General features: G+C 33.7%; 1 protein-coding gene and 1 pseudogene across 5 annotated transcripts in view; one reads left to right on the forward strand and one right to left on the reverse strand.

Annotated features, from left to right (window-relative positions):
* Positions 1-1,513: 1,513 nt before the first annotated feature.
* Positions 1,514-16,225, reverse strand: LOC120777110 (annotated as a pseudogene).
* LOC120777860 overlaps positions 14,663-20,378 on the forward strand; it is a 44,471-nt gene continuing 38,755 nt past the window's right edge. For 4 of the 5 annotated variants that reach the window (XR_005705547.1, XM_040109406.1, XM_040109405.1 and 1 more), the window contains exon 1: positions 17,956-18,137. Coding sequence is in view for 3 of the 5 variants with exons in the window: in XM_040109406.1 (XP_039965340.1) it covers positions 18,063-18,137 (75 nt within the window). In the remaining 2 variants the exon portion in view is untranslated. Of the gene's footprint in view, positions 14,828-17,955; positions 18,138-20,378 lie in introns of those variants that run through there. The other variant, XM_040109409.1, reaches the window with a different exon arrangement.

Below are 20,378 nucleotides of genomic sequence, written 5' to 3' on the forward strand. Positions count from 1 at the left end.
AGTTTGGCCAAAACTTCAGAAAAATTTGAATGTTTAGAGAATATGGAAAAGGTAGCAACAACTTGGAAAGTGACAAAAGTTGTGTGGGGATAAAAGAAAATACGTTACAAACTTAAAAGCAATTTAGTGGCATAAAATGTGTTTTATTCCAACAGTGGTTTCATAATTCTGTTTCCATTGGGCGACAAGCCAGTGATAGAGAGTTTTCTTGTTGCCGGATACCAATGTACCAGAGGAGGTTTCATCGGGAAAGTGTTGTTCCAACTACATACATTGTGACAAAAGTACCAAGGAATTGTAATTTAAATTTTCTGAATAATCGATATTTCAAAAAAAAATTGTTAGAGGATACCAAGAGCCCGACATTTTTCGGGCGAGTCCTTTCGAATGCGGATTTTGGTGGATATTTTGCATGTGGCATGTTCTTTTCTCGACTTTGTTGTGATCCACCTGATTTGTTTTTTTGCAAGGGTACTGCATAAATGTCTTTGGACACGCTTTTCTGATCGTAAAGCGAATGCCGATCCCACGTTAATGGAGACTATTTGATTATCTGCCTATGAGATTTAGGCATATGAGTTTGATACATGCAAACAAGGCAAAATCATCGGAACGTGGAGTGAAAAGGCAAAACCGAAAGTCCAAAAACAAACCAAAGTCACTCAAAATCAAGGTGATGTTAATTTTTTCGATATTCATGGTTTGTTCGATTATGAATTTGTTCCGAGGAACAAACGGTCAATAAGAAGTAAGCAAGGTCTGGAAATGAAGAGAGAGAACAATCTCGCTTTATTTTATACGATAACAATGCTCCGAGCATCGAGCCACCGATTGTGGCACGCAATGAATACCGATCGATCCAACCACCGCATTCACTCAGATTTGATCACGCGAATTACATACCGACAGAAGTGTTGCTTTTGTACAGAAAATACAGAGTTGAATCAATTTATGACCAAACATTTTACTTAAGTGGTTTCAAGAAAGAAGAAATTCTGGGAATAAGATTGGACTATTAAGTGGCCTTTATGAGTCGTTGGGCTGTGAAATGTCCCATTGATTAAGCTGGAGTAATGGTGAAATGATGTGGGTCTAACGAGTCTCGTATTTATAGGATAAGTGTCACTCAAATTTGTTTGCTCACCCGCCTGGCACTCGAAAAAATTGGGTAAAACGACCATTTTTGGGTTGTTTCAAATATTCGGAAGACTTTGAAAGACGGACAGATGAATGACGAAACGGGTGCGAGGTTAAAGTTCGATAGCAGGAATTCAAGGACAAGTACATGTCAATCGGTTTATTTTACTCAATAATCCAATACAATATTACAAAACAGTGATTGCGTGTTGTATGGGAAAAGGTAGTAAAGAAGTAACTCTGTAATTAGAAAATATTAGAAATATTAAAATTATAAGATTTGAACGTGATCCGAAAACGACTCGCATAATCATAAAATAATTCTTATATGGCCCACTCTGATATTCCATATTTTATGCAAACCTGCTGGATTATATTAGTTTTGATATAATTCCTGACATTGATTGTTATTTGGTGTACTGAGTATAGAATATGTTCACTGAAATTATGTTTATGCATTATATAGTCTTTGAGTAACCTCACCTAAATGTGTCCAGTATCATTGTGAAGAGCACAAATTCCCTAAAAGTGGCACAATAACTAACGACGTTGGTGGAATAATTTCAGCCAACAACAGAAGAAATCAATAGCCGCGACAGTAAAATGGATATGCTTAATGAGACCTATAATTGAGAGATACATAAAAAATACAGATTAGAAAAAAACACATGTGAGAATACATAAATAAATGCTTAAAGTTAGTCTTAAGGCAATGCTTATAAAGAAAGGTATTTGTATGAATCACGGCTGTAATGAATAAGAAAAAACAAATATTTTTTCAATCGAATATAAATCTGACTAAAGACAGGATGGAAAGCGAGAGAAATTTTACTAATACTCATTTTATTTCGATTCCCAACTCATTTAAATTGCATCTAACAATTTTTTGAGATCTCAGCAACGAATCTTGTATTAAAGATTCCATTTTATAAAAAAAAATCTAAAGAATGATTAACAAATTTTGTGACTTATTCTAAAAAGTGGAAAAGTACTGCTCGAACAAAAGTCGGAACTATTTTAAGGAGAGGGGTAGACTCTTTATATAAAAATCCCTTGCAATAATACTATAATGGACAGACAACGGATATATTGGAGAGACCCTCTGGTAAAAGCATTGTCAAACGGTTTAATGATTTGAGTAGACGATATATACTTAAAGTATCAAAGGATAGGCCAACTATGCGGATCCTAAAAAGATATATCAGTGGGGTTTTAGACTTAGAATACGTGTCATAAAAACCACTTCAGCCTGAACGCAATATCGGCTAATGGATGCAAAGAATCCATCCATTTAAAAGTAATTTTATAATACAAATTTAAAAAAGGTCTTAAATTTTCGTTTGCTGTTTCAATTTAACACCATAGAACTACCTAAAAATTTAGCAAAAGCCTTCAGGGGTGACCATATATTGGTCCCAAAGCTTTAGTTTCTATGCCAGTCTGCAGTGAAATCGGTCTTTAAGTATAAATTTAAGTTCAAAGCAAGTAAGAAAGAGCTAAGTTCGGGTATAACCGAACATTTCATACTCTTGCAACTTGCAAGGGTTAAAGCCAGCGAAGTAAATTCAGGTACAATAGGTTTGCAGTTATACGGGGTCTAGGTCGAGTTTTCACCCGCCCATTTACAAACTGGTCCTTACTTTTTTGGGAAGGAACATCTGTATATAAGAAATGTCAACAAGATATCTCAATTTTTACTCAAGTTACAGCTTACACTGACGGACGGACAGAGAGACAGTCACCCGGATTTCAACTGGTCTCATCATCTAGATCATTTCTATATATATAATCCTATATTTAGCTCCATTAGTGATACCGTTAAGTAAGAAACCTATTATACTCTGTAGCAATATGTTACAAGAGTATAAAAATGACTTTCAAAATACTAAAAGTGAAATGCGACCAGTGATTGTCTGAAAGTCATCGAACCTTAACCAGTGAAATTCCACCGAACATTTGAGTGGTAGAGTGATTGCTTTAGCAAAATAAATGTGAGACAATGCGTAAGAGCAGAAAACCCCGACCCACAACAACAACAACAATTTTCGTTGAAACTCGTTGGCCACGTTAGCGGCTGTTACCTCAATTATGCAAAACGCCACGACAAAATTTCGCGCAATTCCCTCGTTGAGTGCCACCGAAGCGCCAGCGAGAGTCGACGAGTTCGGTGAATTCGGTCTTGATTGTCACAACATTTTTGTGGCGTTTATGCACGTGCCACCAAATATTTGAAAACCCATTGAGACAAGCGAAAGTGCACGCATGCGGTCGCAAGTGGCACATACCGCAGCACAAAGATGTGTATGTATGTATGCAGGCAGGCGTGTGCGTTTATAAGCAAATAGACTCCATGTGGTCGCATCGATGTGGACACCCTCGCGTAGCATCGATAACACTCCCAGCATATTTTGACACATGCCGACACAGCTTTATAAACACTTGTTTTCATTTCTGTTTGTACACGTGTGTAAGTATGGCTGAGTGTTTGCCGACGCAATAACCGAAATGTGCGTGGGCGATTTTGAGCGTGTCCTTTGTCATGCTGAGCTTTGCCTATGGCATGGCGTTAAGAGGAAAATGTATGCCGCAGGCACATTATCCCGTTATTTCGAGGTTGAAGGGCCTTTAATGAAGCGATTTACAAAATTTTGTTTGAGCAAAGTTGAGCTTCAATGAAAACAAGAATTAGTACTTTTAAAGCCAGGTTGTAGATTATAGTGAAATGGTAAAATATTCCAAATTTAAGTCTTCCGATCACTTTGTATAAGGTAAATATAATAATTTATTTAGACAAGCCTTTGATACTGTAGTATAGTATATTGTATACATTTAGCTCTGAAAAATGCTTAAATGGAGTGTAGTTATACACAATGGTATGTGAGAACAACGACAACTTGTGTTGGAATTTATGCTTACTTTAAGCCACGTCCAATAAGTTATCCTTCTATAATATTCAGTCATCAAAGCTGGACCAGTTTTTTTGAAATGTAAAATTTTTATTTTTTTGAATATCCAACTTTGTTATATGGGGAATATAAAAGTAATGGGGTAAAAAATAAAATATTGTACACCATCGAAATATAAGGAACATGTTGTTCAGCTATTCTTCTTACTATAGTTAAATTAATTTCGAATTTCGAAGCAATTAATTCGATTTTAGAGGATAATTTAAAAGAGGGAAAATTATTTTGTTCTATTATAGGGGCAATCTCTCGAATGAAGTTGTCTTGGCTCTGTACGCAGCCGAATGTTGTTAGTTAAAAATGATCCTAATGTTATTGTTGTATTTGCAGCTACACTTAGACTTCTGAAAATATATTTATAGAACTCTGCCGTGTTAACAGTAGTTGGACAGATACAAATTCGTGTTCAATTCGGTTTTGCAGAGTCTATTAAGGGAGGGGTTAGCGTTTCAAGGTAATAAAAAAGACTTCTTTTGCGAATTTATTACTTAAATATGGATCAAGTAATTTTAATCGGACATTTTGTACTTTATTGAGCGCACCTTTGACAATGTAGGGTAATTATTTTCGTCACTTTTCTGGTTCATAAACTTTAGACTCGTTTTTCTCAAAACTAATATTTCAAAGTTCCTTGGTAATGGTTTCTCTTTAAGGTTAAAAAGGTGTGCTTCAATTAGCTTTAGAGGTTTCTAGACCTCCACTGTTCAATTGATGGGAAGATCGTTGAAAAATTTATTTCTATTATGAACAAAAATTTAATGAAATCTAAAAGGCCTATTGCATATTATAATTATTTATGTTTAGGTTAAAATACCCCTAACCACAGTAATTTCATTCAAGATCATTGGAAAATTTTCCAGACAATGTAAATCTTCTTATTATATCTAGGAGAGTCTTATGTTTCAGTCAAACAAAAACACAGCCTTCTTTTTATACGAAAACTATCTAATTTAAAGCTTGAATAATCAAACTTCATCTTAAATTTTTTTTATGTGTACTAATAAGTAAATAAGCAAATATGTACCACTTTGGTCGACCACTTTTGGCATTTTTCCGCTAGGGACATTATTCCCCCAGTGTAGATCGAAATTTCCAGAATGGAAGCAAGCGAACCATTGTAGTGCTACACGAACTAATATAGCATTCTTCCGTAAACTTCACAAATTTCATTTTTCATCAAATTTTTTATACAAAAATTTCAAAATGTAGCAAATTTCTCCATTGTTTTCACCTATTTTTGAACAGCTGTAATTTCTTTTCAACTTCCCCGAATTAAATTTTTTTGATTAAATGAGCTCTCACCTTTCCAACACTATATGGTATGACACAAAGTGATTGGTAGCATTGGAGATATACGATGATTGCAACGACATCGATTGATAAAATACGAAAATACTTTTTCGACCACTCAATATGTAGTGGGAAACCGAGCTCCGTACATGAGTCAAGTGTGGTTTATAGCACATGGCTGAATTTATCTATTTTATGGATTAAGGTATAAAAAATTTGGTGGCCACATCATATTTTTTCAAGCACCCGAAAAACACTTATGGGTCAGAGAATTCTGAATCAAAAATTGTTCTTTTCCCTTATGAATAATCATATGCTGAAAATGGTTTGTAAACATTCCTTTAGGATATTTGAAATATTTTAAGGAATTCTCGATATTGCTGTGGATCGTTTCTAAACCGTCTAGATATACAGAATGTACACTGACTGCCGTGCACCATCAGTTTGAGCACAGTGTTTGCCACACACAAACACCCATAAATTTGTAATAATTACAAAACTATATCGGTAATTTCAAAATAATGTGCAGCTATAAATATTCTTTTGCGGTTTTGCGGCCACAAATCGGATATTTCGTAGAAATGCTTGTGCGCAGCATTCAAAACACATTTCCTGTTTATGCAGAGCACCCCTTTCCTTCCCTTTGCTATTTATTTGTTGATAATTTGTGTTTTTCTATATTTTACAATTATTCACAATTTGTTTGCACATTGCGTTTACTATGTTTTTACTAAATTATGCATAATTTTCATTTCCAGTTCAGATTTTATGCGCAAACTTTCATTGATCACTCATACGCCGTGGTCAACCTGTATTGCATGGGTAATGGGCTGTTAATTGCAGACCGAATGCAAATTAATGAAAATTGTTTCAGTTGCCATTTATGTTTGTTAATACGAGTATATGTATGTAAATGCATTTATTGATTATTAGGATTTGGCTGTTGGTGTGAATTTTTGATTAAATTATTTAATTGGCGCAAATTTAATGTGAAAGTCGATGAAGGGATTTCTAAAGTAAATATTTTCGAGTGAAAAAATCTGTGATGATAAGTGGGCATGCATTTATCTTTATTATTTCATATTCTTTAAATGTGGATTTAAGCTTTAATTAATTGAATTAGGCTTTTTCATCAGTTATTGCAATCAATTAAGCATTTTTGCGAAATTTTTTCCTGAAGGTAGCTAATTATGAATAATGGTACACTATTTATCACGATAATGATGACTAATATGTTTTCATGACAAACATATTTAAATGAGAGATTTAATGCTTGAAAATTGATTTGCAATATTTATTTGCGGTGAAATCAATTTGGCGGTGAGAAGAGGAGTTCAAGGGGTAGTTTGAGTTTGTAAATAAAAATGGTGTTAACTTTTGTATACAAAGAAAAGAATGACACTAGTGATTTCAGCACTATGGGAGTTTTAAAATTAACCTCGTTGGAAATAGAAGAAAGGACTCAAAATAGAAGTTTATAACTATTTTTTTTCTTTCTAGCCATTATAAGTAATATTAGGTTGTCAAATATCTCCTATATGTCTTTTGGTCTTTTGAATTTCGCGGCTATGTATAAAGCGCTACAGAGCTCGTATCTAACAATACCATACATCTTTGAAAGGTCTTGACATAACCTACAAAACGCCGCTATGCATGATAAGTTTGGATATTGTGTTCAACAGTTATAGACGTGTAAACGTGGAGTTCACTAACAATGAAATTCGCGCTCCTTTAAAGTTTTCCTTCGTTAAAGACAAATCCGCTAGAGAAACGCTCCGTGATTTAATGGTGTTTTGGGGGATGGAACTCTATCACTTCAAACTGCGGAAGAATGGTTTCGACGATTCAGAGCGGGTGAAAACAATACCATGGATAAGCCAGCCAACGGAAAATCTGTGACGACGAATACCGATCAAATCATGGAAAGCATCGTGTTAGACTGGCATGTGGCATCTCGTGACATCGCCCAGAAGATGGGAGCATAGTCACCAAACTATTTCAAACCATCTGCGATATGCTGCTTAAACGGAATGAACTCGACCGCTTTGAAGCGGATGGTGACTGGAGACAAAAAATGGATCACATACGACAATATCAAGCAAAAAAAGTAGTGGTCGAAGGTCGGTGAATCGCCACAAACAGTGGCCAAGCCGGGATTGATGGCCAGGAAGGTTTTGCTGTGTGTTTGGTGGGATTGGAAGGGGAGTCCGGAAGTAAGTGAGTGGCGCTTCTACGGGTTGGTATTATGAAGCTTGCCGTCTAGATGGAAACAGATTATCGAACGAAACGGCACATTTTTGAACTAAATCCGATCATCGCTAACTAATTTTTGCAAAAGTATTATTTGACAATAATACTTCAAAGAATTTTGTAAGCTATTATACAACATCGAGAGGTTTGCCAATAAATGGTGAAACTCGATTGAAAATGAGGAACAGCAAGTATTACCGATTAAGGTTGTTGGCAAAAAGAGCTCAAGCTCGCAGAATTTTTAGGAGTAACTCATGCGGAAACAACTGAATATTTGCAAAAGCAAGGAAATTGTCATATGAATAGCAGACTTCAAGACTTTTGAGACTTCGATAGATGACTTTGCATACCAAAAATGCTCATATGAATAGCAGACTTCAAGACATTTGAGACTTTGATAGATGACTTTGCCTACCAAAAATGCTGCTTTAACGCTGGAAAATCGGTTTGTGACTAGTGATGAAAAATGAATCCATCACTACAACCTTTAACCTATAAATCCATGTGTGAATCCTGCCAATAAGCGAAATGAAAAGCAAAGCTGAATATCCATCACGCCAAGGAAAGACTCTGTATTTGATGGGATCAGAAGAACGTGCGGTATTATGAGCTTCTAAAACTAGAGGGTACCATTAGTTGGAACGTTACCGACAGCAATTCATTAAATTTAAGCATGGTTTTACCAAAAAAATCGAAAAATTTGTTTCTAATCGCAAGGCAATTGTTTTCAATTATGATAACGCTCAGAAGCAAAACCGGTTAAAAATTATTTAGAAAACAGCGACTGGCAAGTTTTGCCTCACTCGCCGTATAGCCTAAACCGTGTCCTTCCGACTACCATTTGTTCCGGGCAATGGAGTACCCCCTAGTAGAATAAGTTTCGCATCAGAACAAGGTATCAAAAACTGACGTGATTCATTCAAGGTCACAAAGTCCACACAGTTCTTTTGTGATGGAATCTCAGAAATGTCGGGAGGATGTGAAAATCGTATGCTGTAGATGAGCAATAGTTTGAATAATACTTTCGGTTATGTTTTTTTTTGAAATCAACATTAAAATAAAAAAAAAACACACACGAACACATTTATAGGTTATTGAAAATAGAGGCAAGGGTTAAAGTTTAAAACTAAATTAATCTAGCCACTGTAAGTAATACTTATGCTGTATCAATCTTACAATTCTATAAAATGAATATATTTGATTTCATTTGGTAATTAAAATTGTGTATCGTTTCTACTTACCTTTTCGCCACTGTCCGATGGCAGATAAAAAACTAATATTGTTAAAAAACTAATACCCATGCAGGGTATAATGAGATTGACCGTATAGAAAAGCGTCTTACGGCGCATTGTGATATTGAAGGTTATGTCCAGATAAGGTTCATCGCAACACGTGTAGAATTTCTCATTTCTGCAAGTAAATATTAAAAATAAATACAAATTGGTTATTATTAAATACCAGAAAGTAATTATTAGTTTAAGATATTTAAAGATTTACTCATCTTACATCTTGATATTTTATTTAAAAAATGTAGTTTCATTCATAAAATTTGGTTAATTAAGTTATTAACACACATTTTCAAGTTTTACTGAAGATTTTAAGGAAATTTAATATCTACAGCCAGGCTACCAGACACTTACTTCAAGTACTTAACTATATAAGTATGTATGTTTACTAGGGTGGATAAAAAAAAATATTTTCTTTTCGTTTGGTACTCTGAAAAATAGGTTCCTAGACACCTCTAAGAAAGCATCTCCAAAAACCTATGAGTTTCATAATTCATAATGATTTTTTTTCATTGAGTTATAAAATTCATAAGAAATAAAAAATTTTCCAAAAAATAATCAAACTTCAACCGCTAATATCTTTTAAAAGGTCGGGTTTACGAAAAAATCGTAAGAGACCTTTTTTGTAGAGCATTCAATTTCCTACAAAATATAGTGAACATGATATTTTTTCAAGTAGTTGGAAGCGAGATATAAATTTTTCTATCCGATAATAAGAAAAAATAGAAAACTGTAAGAAGGAGGACCTTCCCGTTAAAATTAAGAACTCAAGCTTGGAGAGGCTTTCTTAGAGGTGTCTAGGAATCTATTTTTCAGAGTACTAAACGAAAAAAAAATTATTTTTTGTTTATCCACCCTAATGTTTGCATTTCGATTGTGTTAATAATTTATAAACATATCAATGGTAGATATATTTATGTATAAGTACGAAGCATGCACATGTACACAAATATTATACATATTTTCAACTGGCCAGATATTTTGCAAAATTAAATTAAATAAATTTACGCAATTGCTTAAGTGATTTACAAATTAGCCAATAAATATAATTATACTTGCAGGCTCAAAAATTTAGTGATTGCAGTAAATATATTATGATAATGCCTATTTATACACTTCTGCGAGTAAAATTATAGTTTTGTTGTACAATTTTGGACAACAATTGAAAATAGCATTTGTCTAAATTCTCTACTTATTTCAGTGAGGTACGTTACAATGTTTTCGAAAAAACTTGTACGCTAAAAATGATTTATATAAATCACTTGCTGCGGGTTAACTGAAACCAGACATATTTACCCACATGTAAATTGTACATTATTTGTACATTATTTAGCACAGTTGAATATCTTAAATGTGGCAACATTACCTTTCAGTGAGCGGGCACGTTTACTGTTATAAATTTTTAGTGAAATTATTATTTTTGTATCCTACATTTAATATAATTATTATTGATTATTTGTATTTCAATTATTTACATATTTCAACAAAATTGTCCTAAAATTTCTTCCGGTGACATCAACCAAAGCATCCTGAGCGGAAATATAGTCTACATGGTATGTTGATTCGCTGGAAATCCTATCAAAACTTACACCTTCATGTATAAATATAAAAGCTTTGCATTCTGCAATAACCCAACAGTAAATTATTGCTGCCTAATGATAAATGCAGTTGCTTCTAACAACGAAAATAAATCGGGACAGAAAGGGACTCATAAACTTTAATTGAAAGGCGTGAGAAAGTGACTAAGATTTTTTGAAATTTGTTTTTATTCAGCCTAGTAAATGTTGAAATTCAAAATAGTGCACTCTTTCAAAAGCAATTGGTGTTTATAAAAGCTTGGATTATTGGCATAAAGTAAAATTTTTTTTGTTCAAAAACCACTTTTTTCAATTTTTAAAAAATTTCTTTAACTTTACACTCTTTTTGGAATTTTTTTAGTTTAACCAGAAGATAAATTATTAAAAAATATTAATCTTTTTGAATTTTTTGTTTCCGATAGAAATTGCGACCTGCATCCTGCCCGCAGTCCGACAAATGCACATGTGAGACTTCTGGCTTGCCGGAATTGCTGATATCGAATCACTATAGTATATAGCTCCACTACAAACTGAACGATCATGTTCAAGTTCTTTAATGGCAAACTTTTTTATTTGTCTGGATATCTTTATGAAATTTGGAACGGACTACTGTGCAAAGCAAAGCTTTGTGAACAAGTTTTTTATATTAGGTCACTCACGCTGCCTTGCAAAGTGATCGATCAAAAGATAAGCATATTTTCATATCCTTTTATGTTATACAAAAGGAAAATTTCAACCTGTTTTTTAGATATAACGAATACGAGGGAGAAATATTTATGCTCTTCTTCTCCCTTCTGATAATCCATGGTAAAAATAGTCAACAGTAGTTGATTAGATTTCGCACTTGCTTATAATAAATTAATTAAGAACAAATAAAACTTCATATAAGTAAAATACACAATATTTATGCAACACAATCTTAATGTCTGATTTATTTAAATTAGTTCCTATAGAGAAATCTAATTACCAAAACAACTAATTTTCTTTCAATTATAAATTTTATATTAAAATTTCTAATAGTTAGTATAAAAATTAGCATATAACATGGTTTTATTACTTAGGTAAGCAATAATAATTACACTCTAGTTTTGTGAGTACTTTGCTTTCATACAAAGCCGTATAACCACACATGGAAGCATTATGTGTTTATTTTTGTACCAGCGGGCGCATAACATATAATTGTCGTGGAAATTTGGTGAAGTCGGAGAGTTATTCAGCCAAACAAACACACAAAATTTGTATGCAAATTAAACTTATTCCATTAGTTTAGCTTGTATTTGTGCACACACATTTACAAGTAATTAATATGCGTTACATAATATTGGCAATGCGGAAAGGGTTTCAAAGCTTAAATTGGAAATTAGTGTGGGTTTCATTGCGGATTTTCATTGAAACTTATAGAATCCAATACAATTTAATTCGAACTAGTTAATGGCTTACAAATTTTAAAATTTCGTAAAAGTGAAGTTATATTTGTGCCTTACAACCCAGCAAGCGAAATATCTCTGGTCGAAATACAATTGTTAGCAAAAAATAGTAAGACTTTTCAATATACTTAAATGTCGTCCGAAAATTCCATTCGTCGAACTATTTTTTTTTAGGTTGTTGTGACTGTTAGTATGCGCTTGTCTTTTTGAAATACATAAAGTGCATTCGGCGATTGATCTACGATGAGTGAAATTATTCAACAGAGAAGTTCGATTAAATTTTGTGAGCGGAATTAAATTTCTTGTGTCAAAGAAAGTCGGAAAAGGCCATCAGTGATAATTGTTTGTCGCGAGCAATGGTTTTTGGTACAATTTCGGAACAAATTATTCAAAGAGGGTCGAGAACGCGTTGAAGATGAAATCAACTGGTGATCAACACGTCAATAATATGAAGAAATTGGCGCTTGAGAATCGACGATTAACAGTCAGCAGACTTACTGGCATTGTTGGAATATCGAAAGAATCAGTGAAAACCATTTTGAAAGATCGTTGGGATCTCCATTAAAAAGAGTGTTGCTCAATTGCTTTACCACGCCTTCTAAACTATCCTGTTTGTACATTTTTGTTCAAGTTTTAATTTCTATTTCACAGAAGTGCAACGTTATGCCAGCGATTCCAACAAATGAGCACCTCTTTGGTAGAAAATGAGAAAAATTTCGGAATTATATCTCAAAAACTGAGGGATATACAGGCAAACAGACAAACGGACATGACCAAATCAACTGAGCTTGTCATGCTGACATTTTTTATATGGTTGCCGACCTTTCTTACCGAATGTTACCCAATTCATGGTATACAAACTTTAGCGTCTAGTTCAGATACATTACACTCATATTTGTTTGGGCACTAAAATCACAGAAAACAATGAAAAATGTCTGTTCTCAAACACAAGTTTGACAATGTTTATCCGCTTTTCGACACGAAAATGTTCACCAATTCTACATAGGTATATCACTGAAAGTACAACGAGTAGATCAATAGTAGTAGAATGGTAGATGTACGCCCATAAGCGTAACCTTAAAAGTCATTATCACTAAGAGTCAAAGTATCTATAAACTTATTATTGAGCTATTTTACAAATGTGATGCTTAACTTTTAGAATGCTGTCAACGCCAAGTTATAATCGTTTTTTTTTTTATTAGAAGATGCATGAAGGACATATAACAATAATATTGCTTTTTGACGATATAAATCATATAATTACAGCTTTGTCAAAACTTTTATGAAGTTAGTTTAGGAAATTTAGTACCCACCCATAACATAATTTTGGTTTTATTGAAATGTATGGCACAAAAACAGTGTTAAAATCCTAATTTCTTACTTTTAATGTAAAACAGAGAGCATTATAAGTAGTTTGTGGTTGAATTGGTCATTAACATACATAGATAGCATAAACAGAGGAAATCAATAGTTCTGACCCTAATTGTTTACATTAATTTCTTAGCTATTTTGCTTGAGAGGCATATTCAAAACCACAAATTTATCCGTAAACTCAGGAGGCGCTTTTTTAAGACTTTACAAAAGTATTCCATATTTTTATATTTCTATAATATACTATATAATAAATATTTAGGAGTACTTACCTCTTAAAAAAGACTTTTCGAAATTGGAGTTATTTCAAAACTTTAATCTTGTGGCAACCTAATTTCAAACTTTAAACGAACTTTGATTTATTTCAAAATTGGCATCAAATAACAAAAATTTAGTCGGGTTGTTGACTTGGCTAAGTGTAAACAAAAGAGTCATTGATATCAAGAGTTATTGCTGACTTGGCTAAATGTAAACAAAGGTTGTGGACCTGGCTTAATATAAACAAAGGGATAATTGACGTTATGAAATGTAAACAAAGCGGTCATTGACCTCAGATTGTTGACTAGGTGACTAAAGATTGTTGACTAGACTCAGACTCAGTCAAACAATTGACTGAAATATCGTTATTAAGTAAGAGCAGCCATTTTACGATAAACTTTCTATAGTTTCTTCCGCCATAATGACTTTTGTGCTAATTGAAAATCTCCTGAACAGGGTATAGAACATTTTTTAAATATTATCATTCTTTATGTTTACGCTTGATGTACAGAAATTATGTCTTCTCGATTAGAATACCTTCTTATTTGATAAATAATACTAGTATATTATTTAAAATATGCAAATATAAAGCAAATAATCTGATTTACCGCGAAACTTGATACAGATTTATTCGGACGAATGAAAATAGAGACATATGTACATATGTAAATAAGCACACAAACTTTTTCTACCGAGTGTATGCACTTAAAATCCCAACAATATTTGTGGGGAAATCGCAACATCGCTAGATTAGAGTTTAAGGACTTACATTCATTGGTATATGTACAAGAGCCATTAGTACAAGTATATATGAAGATACTTAGACGCAACGGTATATATATATACACCTTCATGCAATTAATTAAGTGAAAGCTCCAAACAGCGATGGACGGCAACTCAGGAGCATCCCACGATCGGAGAGCTTTTACGCATTTGTTTACATTTGCTCGTTTCAGAACGACAGATTTCATTCACAAAAATCCACGGCGAAAATAACAACCCGGCTTGTATAAAACAACACTGTTGCAAGTCACCGAAAGTTAGTCCTGTTGGTGATTTCGTGCAATTTAGATGTACCGCGTAATAGTCGGAAGCGCGCAGAATATTCGCTAGCATTGTCGTACAGTTTTTTTACGAATTTCTTTTTGTTCTCTTGCAAAGAGGTAGACGAAAGTAGTGGAACGGTTTTTGCTAGAGTGATTTATTCAAACGTTGCGACTATGACGTCTATTAGCCTTGTTACTCTTTTATGAAAAAGTGCCGTTGAGGTCTGTGTATGCGAGTGTTTTTTGCTCGTTTCTTCAGTGTTTTTGTTGAAAGTGACACGCGGCAACAGTTAACTGAAAACGCAGTGTCTGTGCCAGGCACTGCATGTGAATGTGTTAAAACATAAGGCTACTAAAATTATATTGCCACATAAATTGTGGCAATAACAACAATAAAAATGTAAACTAACATTGCTTTAAATGCTGTTTGGGAGTGATATATGGCTAATGGTCCCAGCTGTGTAATTTTAGATCTTCATAATTTTTGTGTAAATAAATTGTGCGAAAAAAATATAGAAATATAAATTTTGTTTAAAATATTCAAGAAATGTGATATTTTTACGTACCTCGCGAACCGTTTTCCTGCTGATTTTGTTGTAATTATTCTTTGTTAACAAAAACAGAGCTTAGTACGTCCTTTGCTTACTCCAAAAGTTAATAAGCGCGTATTTAGTGTTTGACAAGCTTGTTAGATTAAACAGCGTACACAAAGCTAATTAGTTTAATAATTAATTAGCTTTCTCTTTCCCTCTGGCTATAATTATTCTTTGTGTAAAACTGAAAGTATTAAGTTTTCTCTCTTTCTGCTAACGAAAAATTTGTACTAAAAATGAATTTGTTCACCCAAAAAATATTTGTGGCTCATAAAATAAGTTGAGATAGGTATTCATCTCCAAATGATCAAAATGAGAAAAGCATATTTGTCAATTGGACACAAGAAAATGATTTCATTCGGTATGTGGAGGCAAAGATATTGACCGATTTCGACTGCTTTTTAAACAGAGCTCTCAAATATTAGAATATTTTGTTGAAATATCTTTCATAATGACGGAGGTATTTATTGAAAAGTCAAGAAAGGTGGTAGTCGACAAGGAAAGCGTTCCATTGGTACGAGACATGTTTATGGATTTTGGATAGCCTGAATTGATTTCTATTAAGATTGGTAAATCGGTTCAGAAGCCGTGATATATTGTTTCTGTCACCGACATGGTCAAGATATAGTTTGTGAAATATGTAGTTAAGCTTGTAAGTAAGGAGGTAAGGAAGAGCTAAGTTCGGATGTAACCGAAAACTATATACTTTTGTAACTTATTAGGATCAAAGCCAGGAAATACCTTAAGGTACATAAGGTTTGTTAGTTATAATGGGTCTAGGGCAACGACAAGCACTCTCAATTTCATTAATATAACTCACATACAGTATAATGTCGAGCGGAAGTTCGAAAAAGTTACTATTAGGTATAAAGGAATTATCCACTTCAACCAATTTTTGACAAACAGGCATGCTATTGTATAAAAATTACGTAATATTTATCACAGATTGACCGCTATTTTCGATAAAAAGATTGGAATTTTGATGCACATATTCGGTATTTGGGGACTTGAATTGTTTTGATCCCATTTGGACACTTTTTATTCATAAGGTGGCCTACTTTAAGCACACTATTTGGGCAAAGTTTCATACCGATCAAATTATGGCATACCATGAAGCATACTGGAAAGTGAAAGAATCAAATGATGTTTAAAATTGGCGTCGTTATCGATTTCGCTTATTTTCGAACTGCAAGATAGGAATGTTAGAAAAATATCACACTAAATTTGGTTGAAATCAATTGAACAGATTCTGAGATATATGATTTCAACTAAATTTGGGCGGCGCCAGTCCCATCATCCAATTTTGACACCGCCCTCTCATACTATACTCACAGTGGCGTAGGCGCAGCTATAATCCGATCTCATCTTTTTTATAGTCTCGATGGGGTTATCTTCAAAAAATGTGAATATTGTACCTAACGTGATTCAGGAGATTTGTGTACTCTTAGTGAGCGGGGCAATACCCATCTTTTTTTTCAGTTCTTTATCTTAATGTGGTGCTTAGTTGTGGCACTTTATAAATTTTTGTTGAATGTTGTCTTGTGGGCGTTTTCGAACCTGTTCTCATTTTTTTGCCAAGAAACACGTGTAATCTTCGTTAAGATATCTTAATTTTTCTTCAAGTTATAGCTAGACGGACGGATGTGTACTGCGTCGAATACTTTCAGAGCTGGAGTGTTTTCGTCCATTCGGACAACATGACCTAGCCAGCGTAGCCGCTGTCTTTTAATTCGCTGAACTATGTCAATGTCGTCATATATCTCGTACAGCTAATCGTTCCATCGAATGCGATATTCGCCGTGGCCAATGTGCAAAGGACTATAAGTCCACTCATCAGTTTTTGTCATCGTCCAAGCCTCTGCAGGACGTGAATTATGAGCGACTGGTTTCTGCTCGTCGAGAGAGGACTTTACTTTTCAATTGCCTACTCAGTCCGAAGTAGCACCCGTTGGCAAGAGATACAAAAACAACAATTAGGTAGACAAAAATTTTATAGTCTGTAGCAAGATGTTGCAAGAATATAAAAACTTTAAAAACTGCACCGAAACTATAATACCCTTCATAGGTGCTTTTCTTGTAGCGTAAAAGGGTGTAACCGTTTTTTATATTGATTTTGATCGATCAGTTTGTGTGAGCACTATACGCTATAGCAGCCCGACCTTAGCAATATATTCGGAAGTTGTATGTCAGACTTGCCTTGGGTAAAAAGCTTTACAAAACTTCTTGAAATTACCCTGTCAAATGAAAAAGTTTATAAGAACTGTATTTTGATTAATCAGTTTGTATGGCAGCTATATGCAACAGTGATCCGATGTCAGACGTTCCGACTAAAAATTGTTCATATCGCTCAAGTTGCTTTGTGAGAGAGTTGGTACTTTTCATAAAAAATGGTGTCGCACACATTAATTAATTTTTGAAAAATACACAACAGACGATCTTAATTCCGTTCGTTAAGAACAAACGTACGATATTTTAAAAGTTTCAAGCATAATTGTTTTATGAGTGATAAGCGTGATGTTATCTCTCCATGTACAGTATAGTAGAAATGGTAAATCACCATGTATCCACCCGTTTTGCTTGATACATTCAACATTTTACAGCAATTTATTATATCACAAATTTTACAAATTTGTTTGTATGTTAAATACAAACGAACGGACCAACATCTGCCCTTAAAACGCCTACAGTGAGTAATATTCACGTTTAATGTATTCCCTTAAAATAAGGACTTTCAAGTGACTGATATGTTCACATTGATTGCATTCATTTGTGTGCCATAAAGACCACGTCCACTTTCTGAAAAGTGGATTTAAAGTTGTGCGTATGCACAACAATAGGTAACGAACACGAGAAACCACACGAAGATGGCTATACTGCAGTCTTGTTGCTTTTGGAAGACGGTGCGTACCGGCAGCATGGCAAGCGCCGCATACACTTTGGTAAGTACTTAAGTACCTATATAATACATATAAAGTATCTCTGGTCTCTGGCAGATTTATGTACTTACATATACAAGTTGTACATACATATATACGAGTATATAGAAGAACATGAGTATTTGTGTGGCGACGAATATTATTATATCTTAGATATGTTAAGAATGACAAGCGAATAACAAAAATTTCTTTTTGATGTCCATAACGAGAAGCAAATATTTTTATGGTTAGACATTTTGCGATTTTACGTAGTATTTCAAAGAATATAAAGCTTATAGTAGTTTGTAATGTGCGAAGCGAGCCATTCTTATCAACACTACATTTTTTATACATACAAGTATTATTGCCAGTGTGTGTTTAACCACACATTTATATATACACATAAGGGTATTTTTTTTTTGAACAATTAATTTTTTCAGTCCCGTCACGAAATTTCTTTGGAAATACCCTAAACAAAATTCCCTAAAAAATTTAGCCCTTAATTTTAATATTAAGAACTGTACCAAGGCCTGTAAAAATTTTCCATAGAAAATACACTATAATCGTGAGTTTTTATCTTTAAATTCCTACAGATCAAAGGTATTTTATGGCATCGCTTTGACTTTAGACGCATGTTTCTCAGAATTGTTCACACAATTGAAAGTTCATAGTAAAGTCGCTATCATTAATATTTCTAGAGATATTCAGCTTTTTAAGTAAGGCTGTATGCAATTTTCATAGATTTTTTAATACATACCATCTATAAAAATTCTATAAAACGTTACTTAAGAAGCCAAATATCTCGAGAAGTATTAATGATAGCGATTTTGACCTTAGACCTTTTTTATAGCAAATACAATTTCCTACAAATTTGTCATGCACATTTTTTCTATAGCTCTTGTCATTTACGAGATATATACAAACAAAATGCGAAATTCTTGGAAAATCGGGTTTAGAGCACACAGTTCTTAATGTTAATATTAAGGGCTAAAATTTTCAGGGAATTATTATTAGGGTATTTCCAAGGAAATTTCGTGACGGGACTGAAAAAAAATTAATAGCTCCAAAAAAAAAAACACCCTAATACACATATCTCAGTTTAAGCTTCCCTATATAGAAAAAAGACCGTTAAAAGAGGTTTGTATTCTGTTTTTTCGCTAGAAACTTTCAACAATCAGTTGAGTGCTATTTAATTCTACATTAAAGGATCATTGTAAGATATGAATTCTGTCGAAAAAAAGCAACCACAACAATAGTAGGTCTTGTGGTTTTCATTTCGGTTAAATTTACCAAACGAAAGAACCAAGGAAACATTTCTTACTTAGCATTTCCACGTATGGTACATAGTACAATAAAACAAGTAAGGAAGAGCAAAGTTCAAGGATATAATCGAATATTTTACATATATTCTTGCACCTTGCTAGGATTAAAGCCGGGGGAGTACCTTCAAGTACATAAGGCTTGTTAGTTATATGGGTTCTAGGACGCATTTTCACCCAATTTCTTTTATTATAAGCACAAAGATGCACCGTTATAAGAAAAACACCATTTCTTAATTTTATTAAGATAACTCAAATATTGGCCGATATACAAGTATGCGGTAAAAAATCGACTATAGGTAGTGGGGTCCACATATTCGAGTCACAAGATGGCTCACCTTAAAGGCACTATTTGTGTATAGCTTTATTCTGTTATATTAAATATTTCCTGATTTGTAAACTAGAAAGTGAAAGATGCAAATGGAATTTAAAACTGTGTTTTAGTGGAAGTGGGCGTGGTTGTAGTCCAATTTTCGCATATGACATAGGAGTAAGAGAACAATGCCACGTACTACATTACAAAATCCAAATCGGTCGGCCGGGTCCCGAGATATGGGATTTCATAAACAAGTAAACGGTGCCGCGCCCTTCTCATACCATTTACTTATTGATTTATTGCGATTTTAATAGTTTTTAACACCGTTATAAGGTGAATGAGCGGGGTTACCATTCGATTTCATCCATTTTTCCACCGCCATTATACGTTAAACTTATTAGTAGGCGGGATCATGCCTACCTTTTTAAAAATTTTTGTACACAAGCGTCTCTTGCTATTACGATCCTCTATGCCAAATTTGAGTTGTATATCTTAATTTAGTGCTTAGTTGTGGTACTTTATATTATCTTCGTTAATAGCGATTTGTTGGCGTGGCAGTGGTCCGATTACGCCCATCTATGCATTCCAAATTTTTTTGTATGGAGAAAAAATTCATCAAGATATCTCAAT

Source organism: Bactrocera tryoni, chromosome 5 (assembly GCF_016617805.1).
Source record: "Bactrocera tryoni isolate S06 chromosome 5, CSIRO_BtryS06_freeze2, whole genome shotgun sequence".
NCBI lineage: Eukaryota > Metazoa > Arthropoda > Insecta > Diptera > Tephritidae > Bactrocera > Bactrocera tryoni.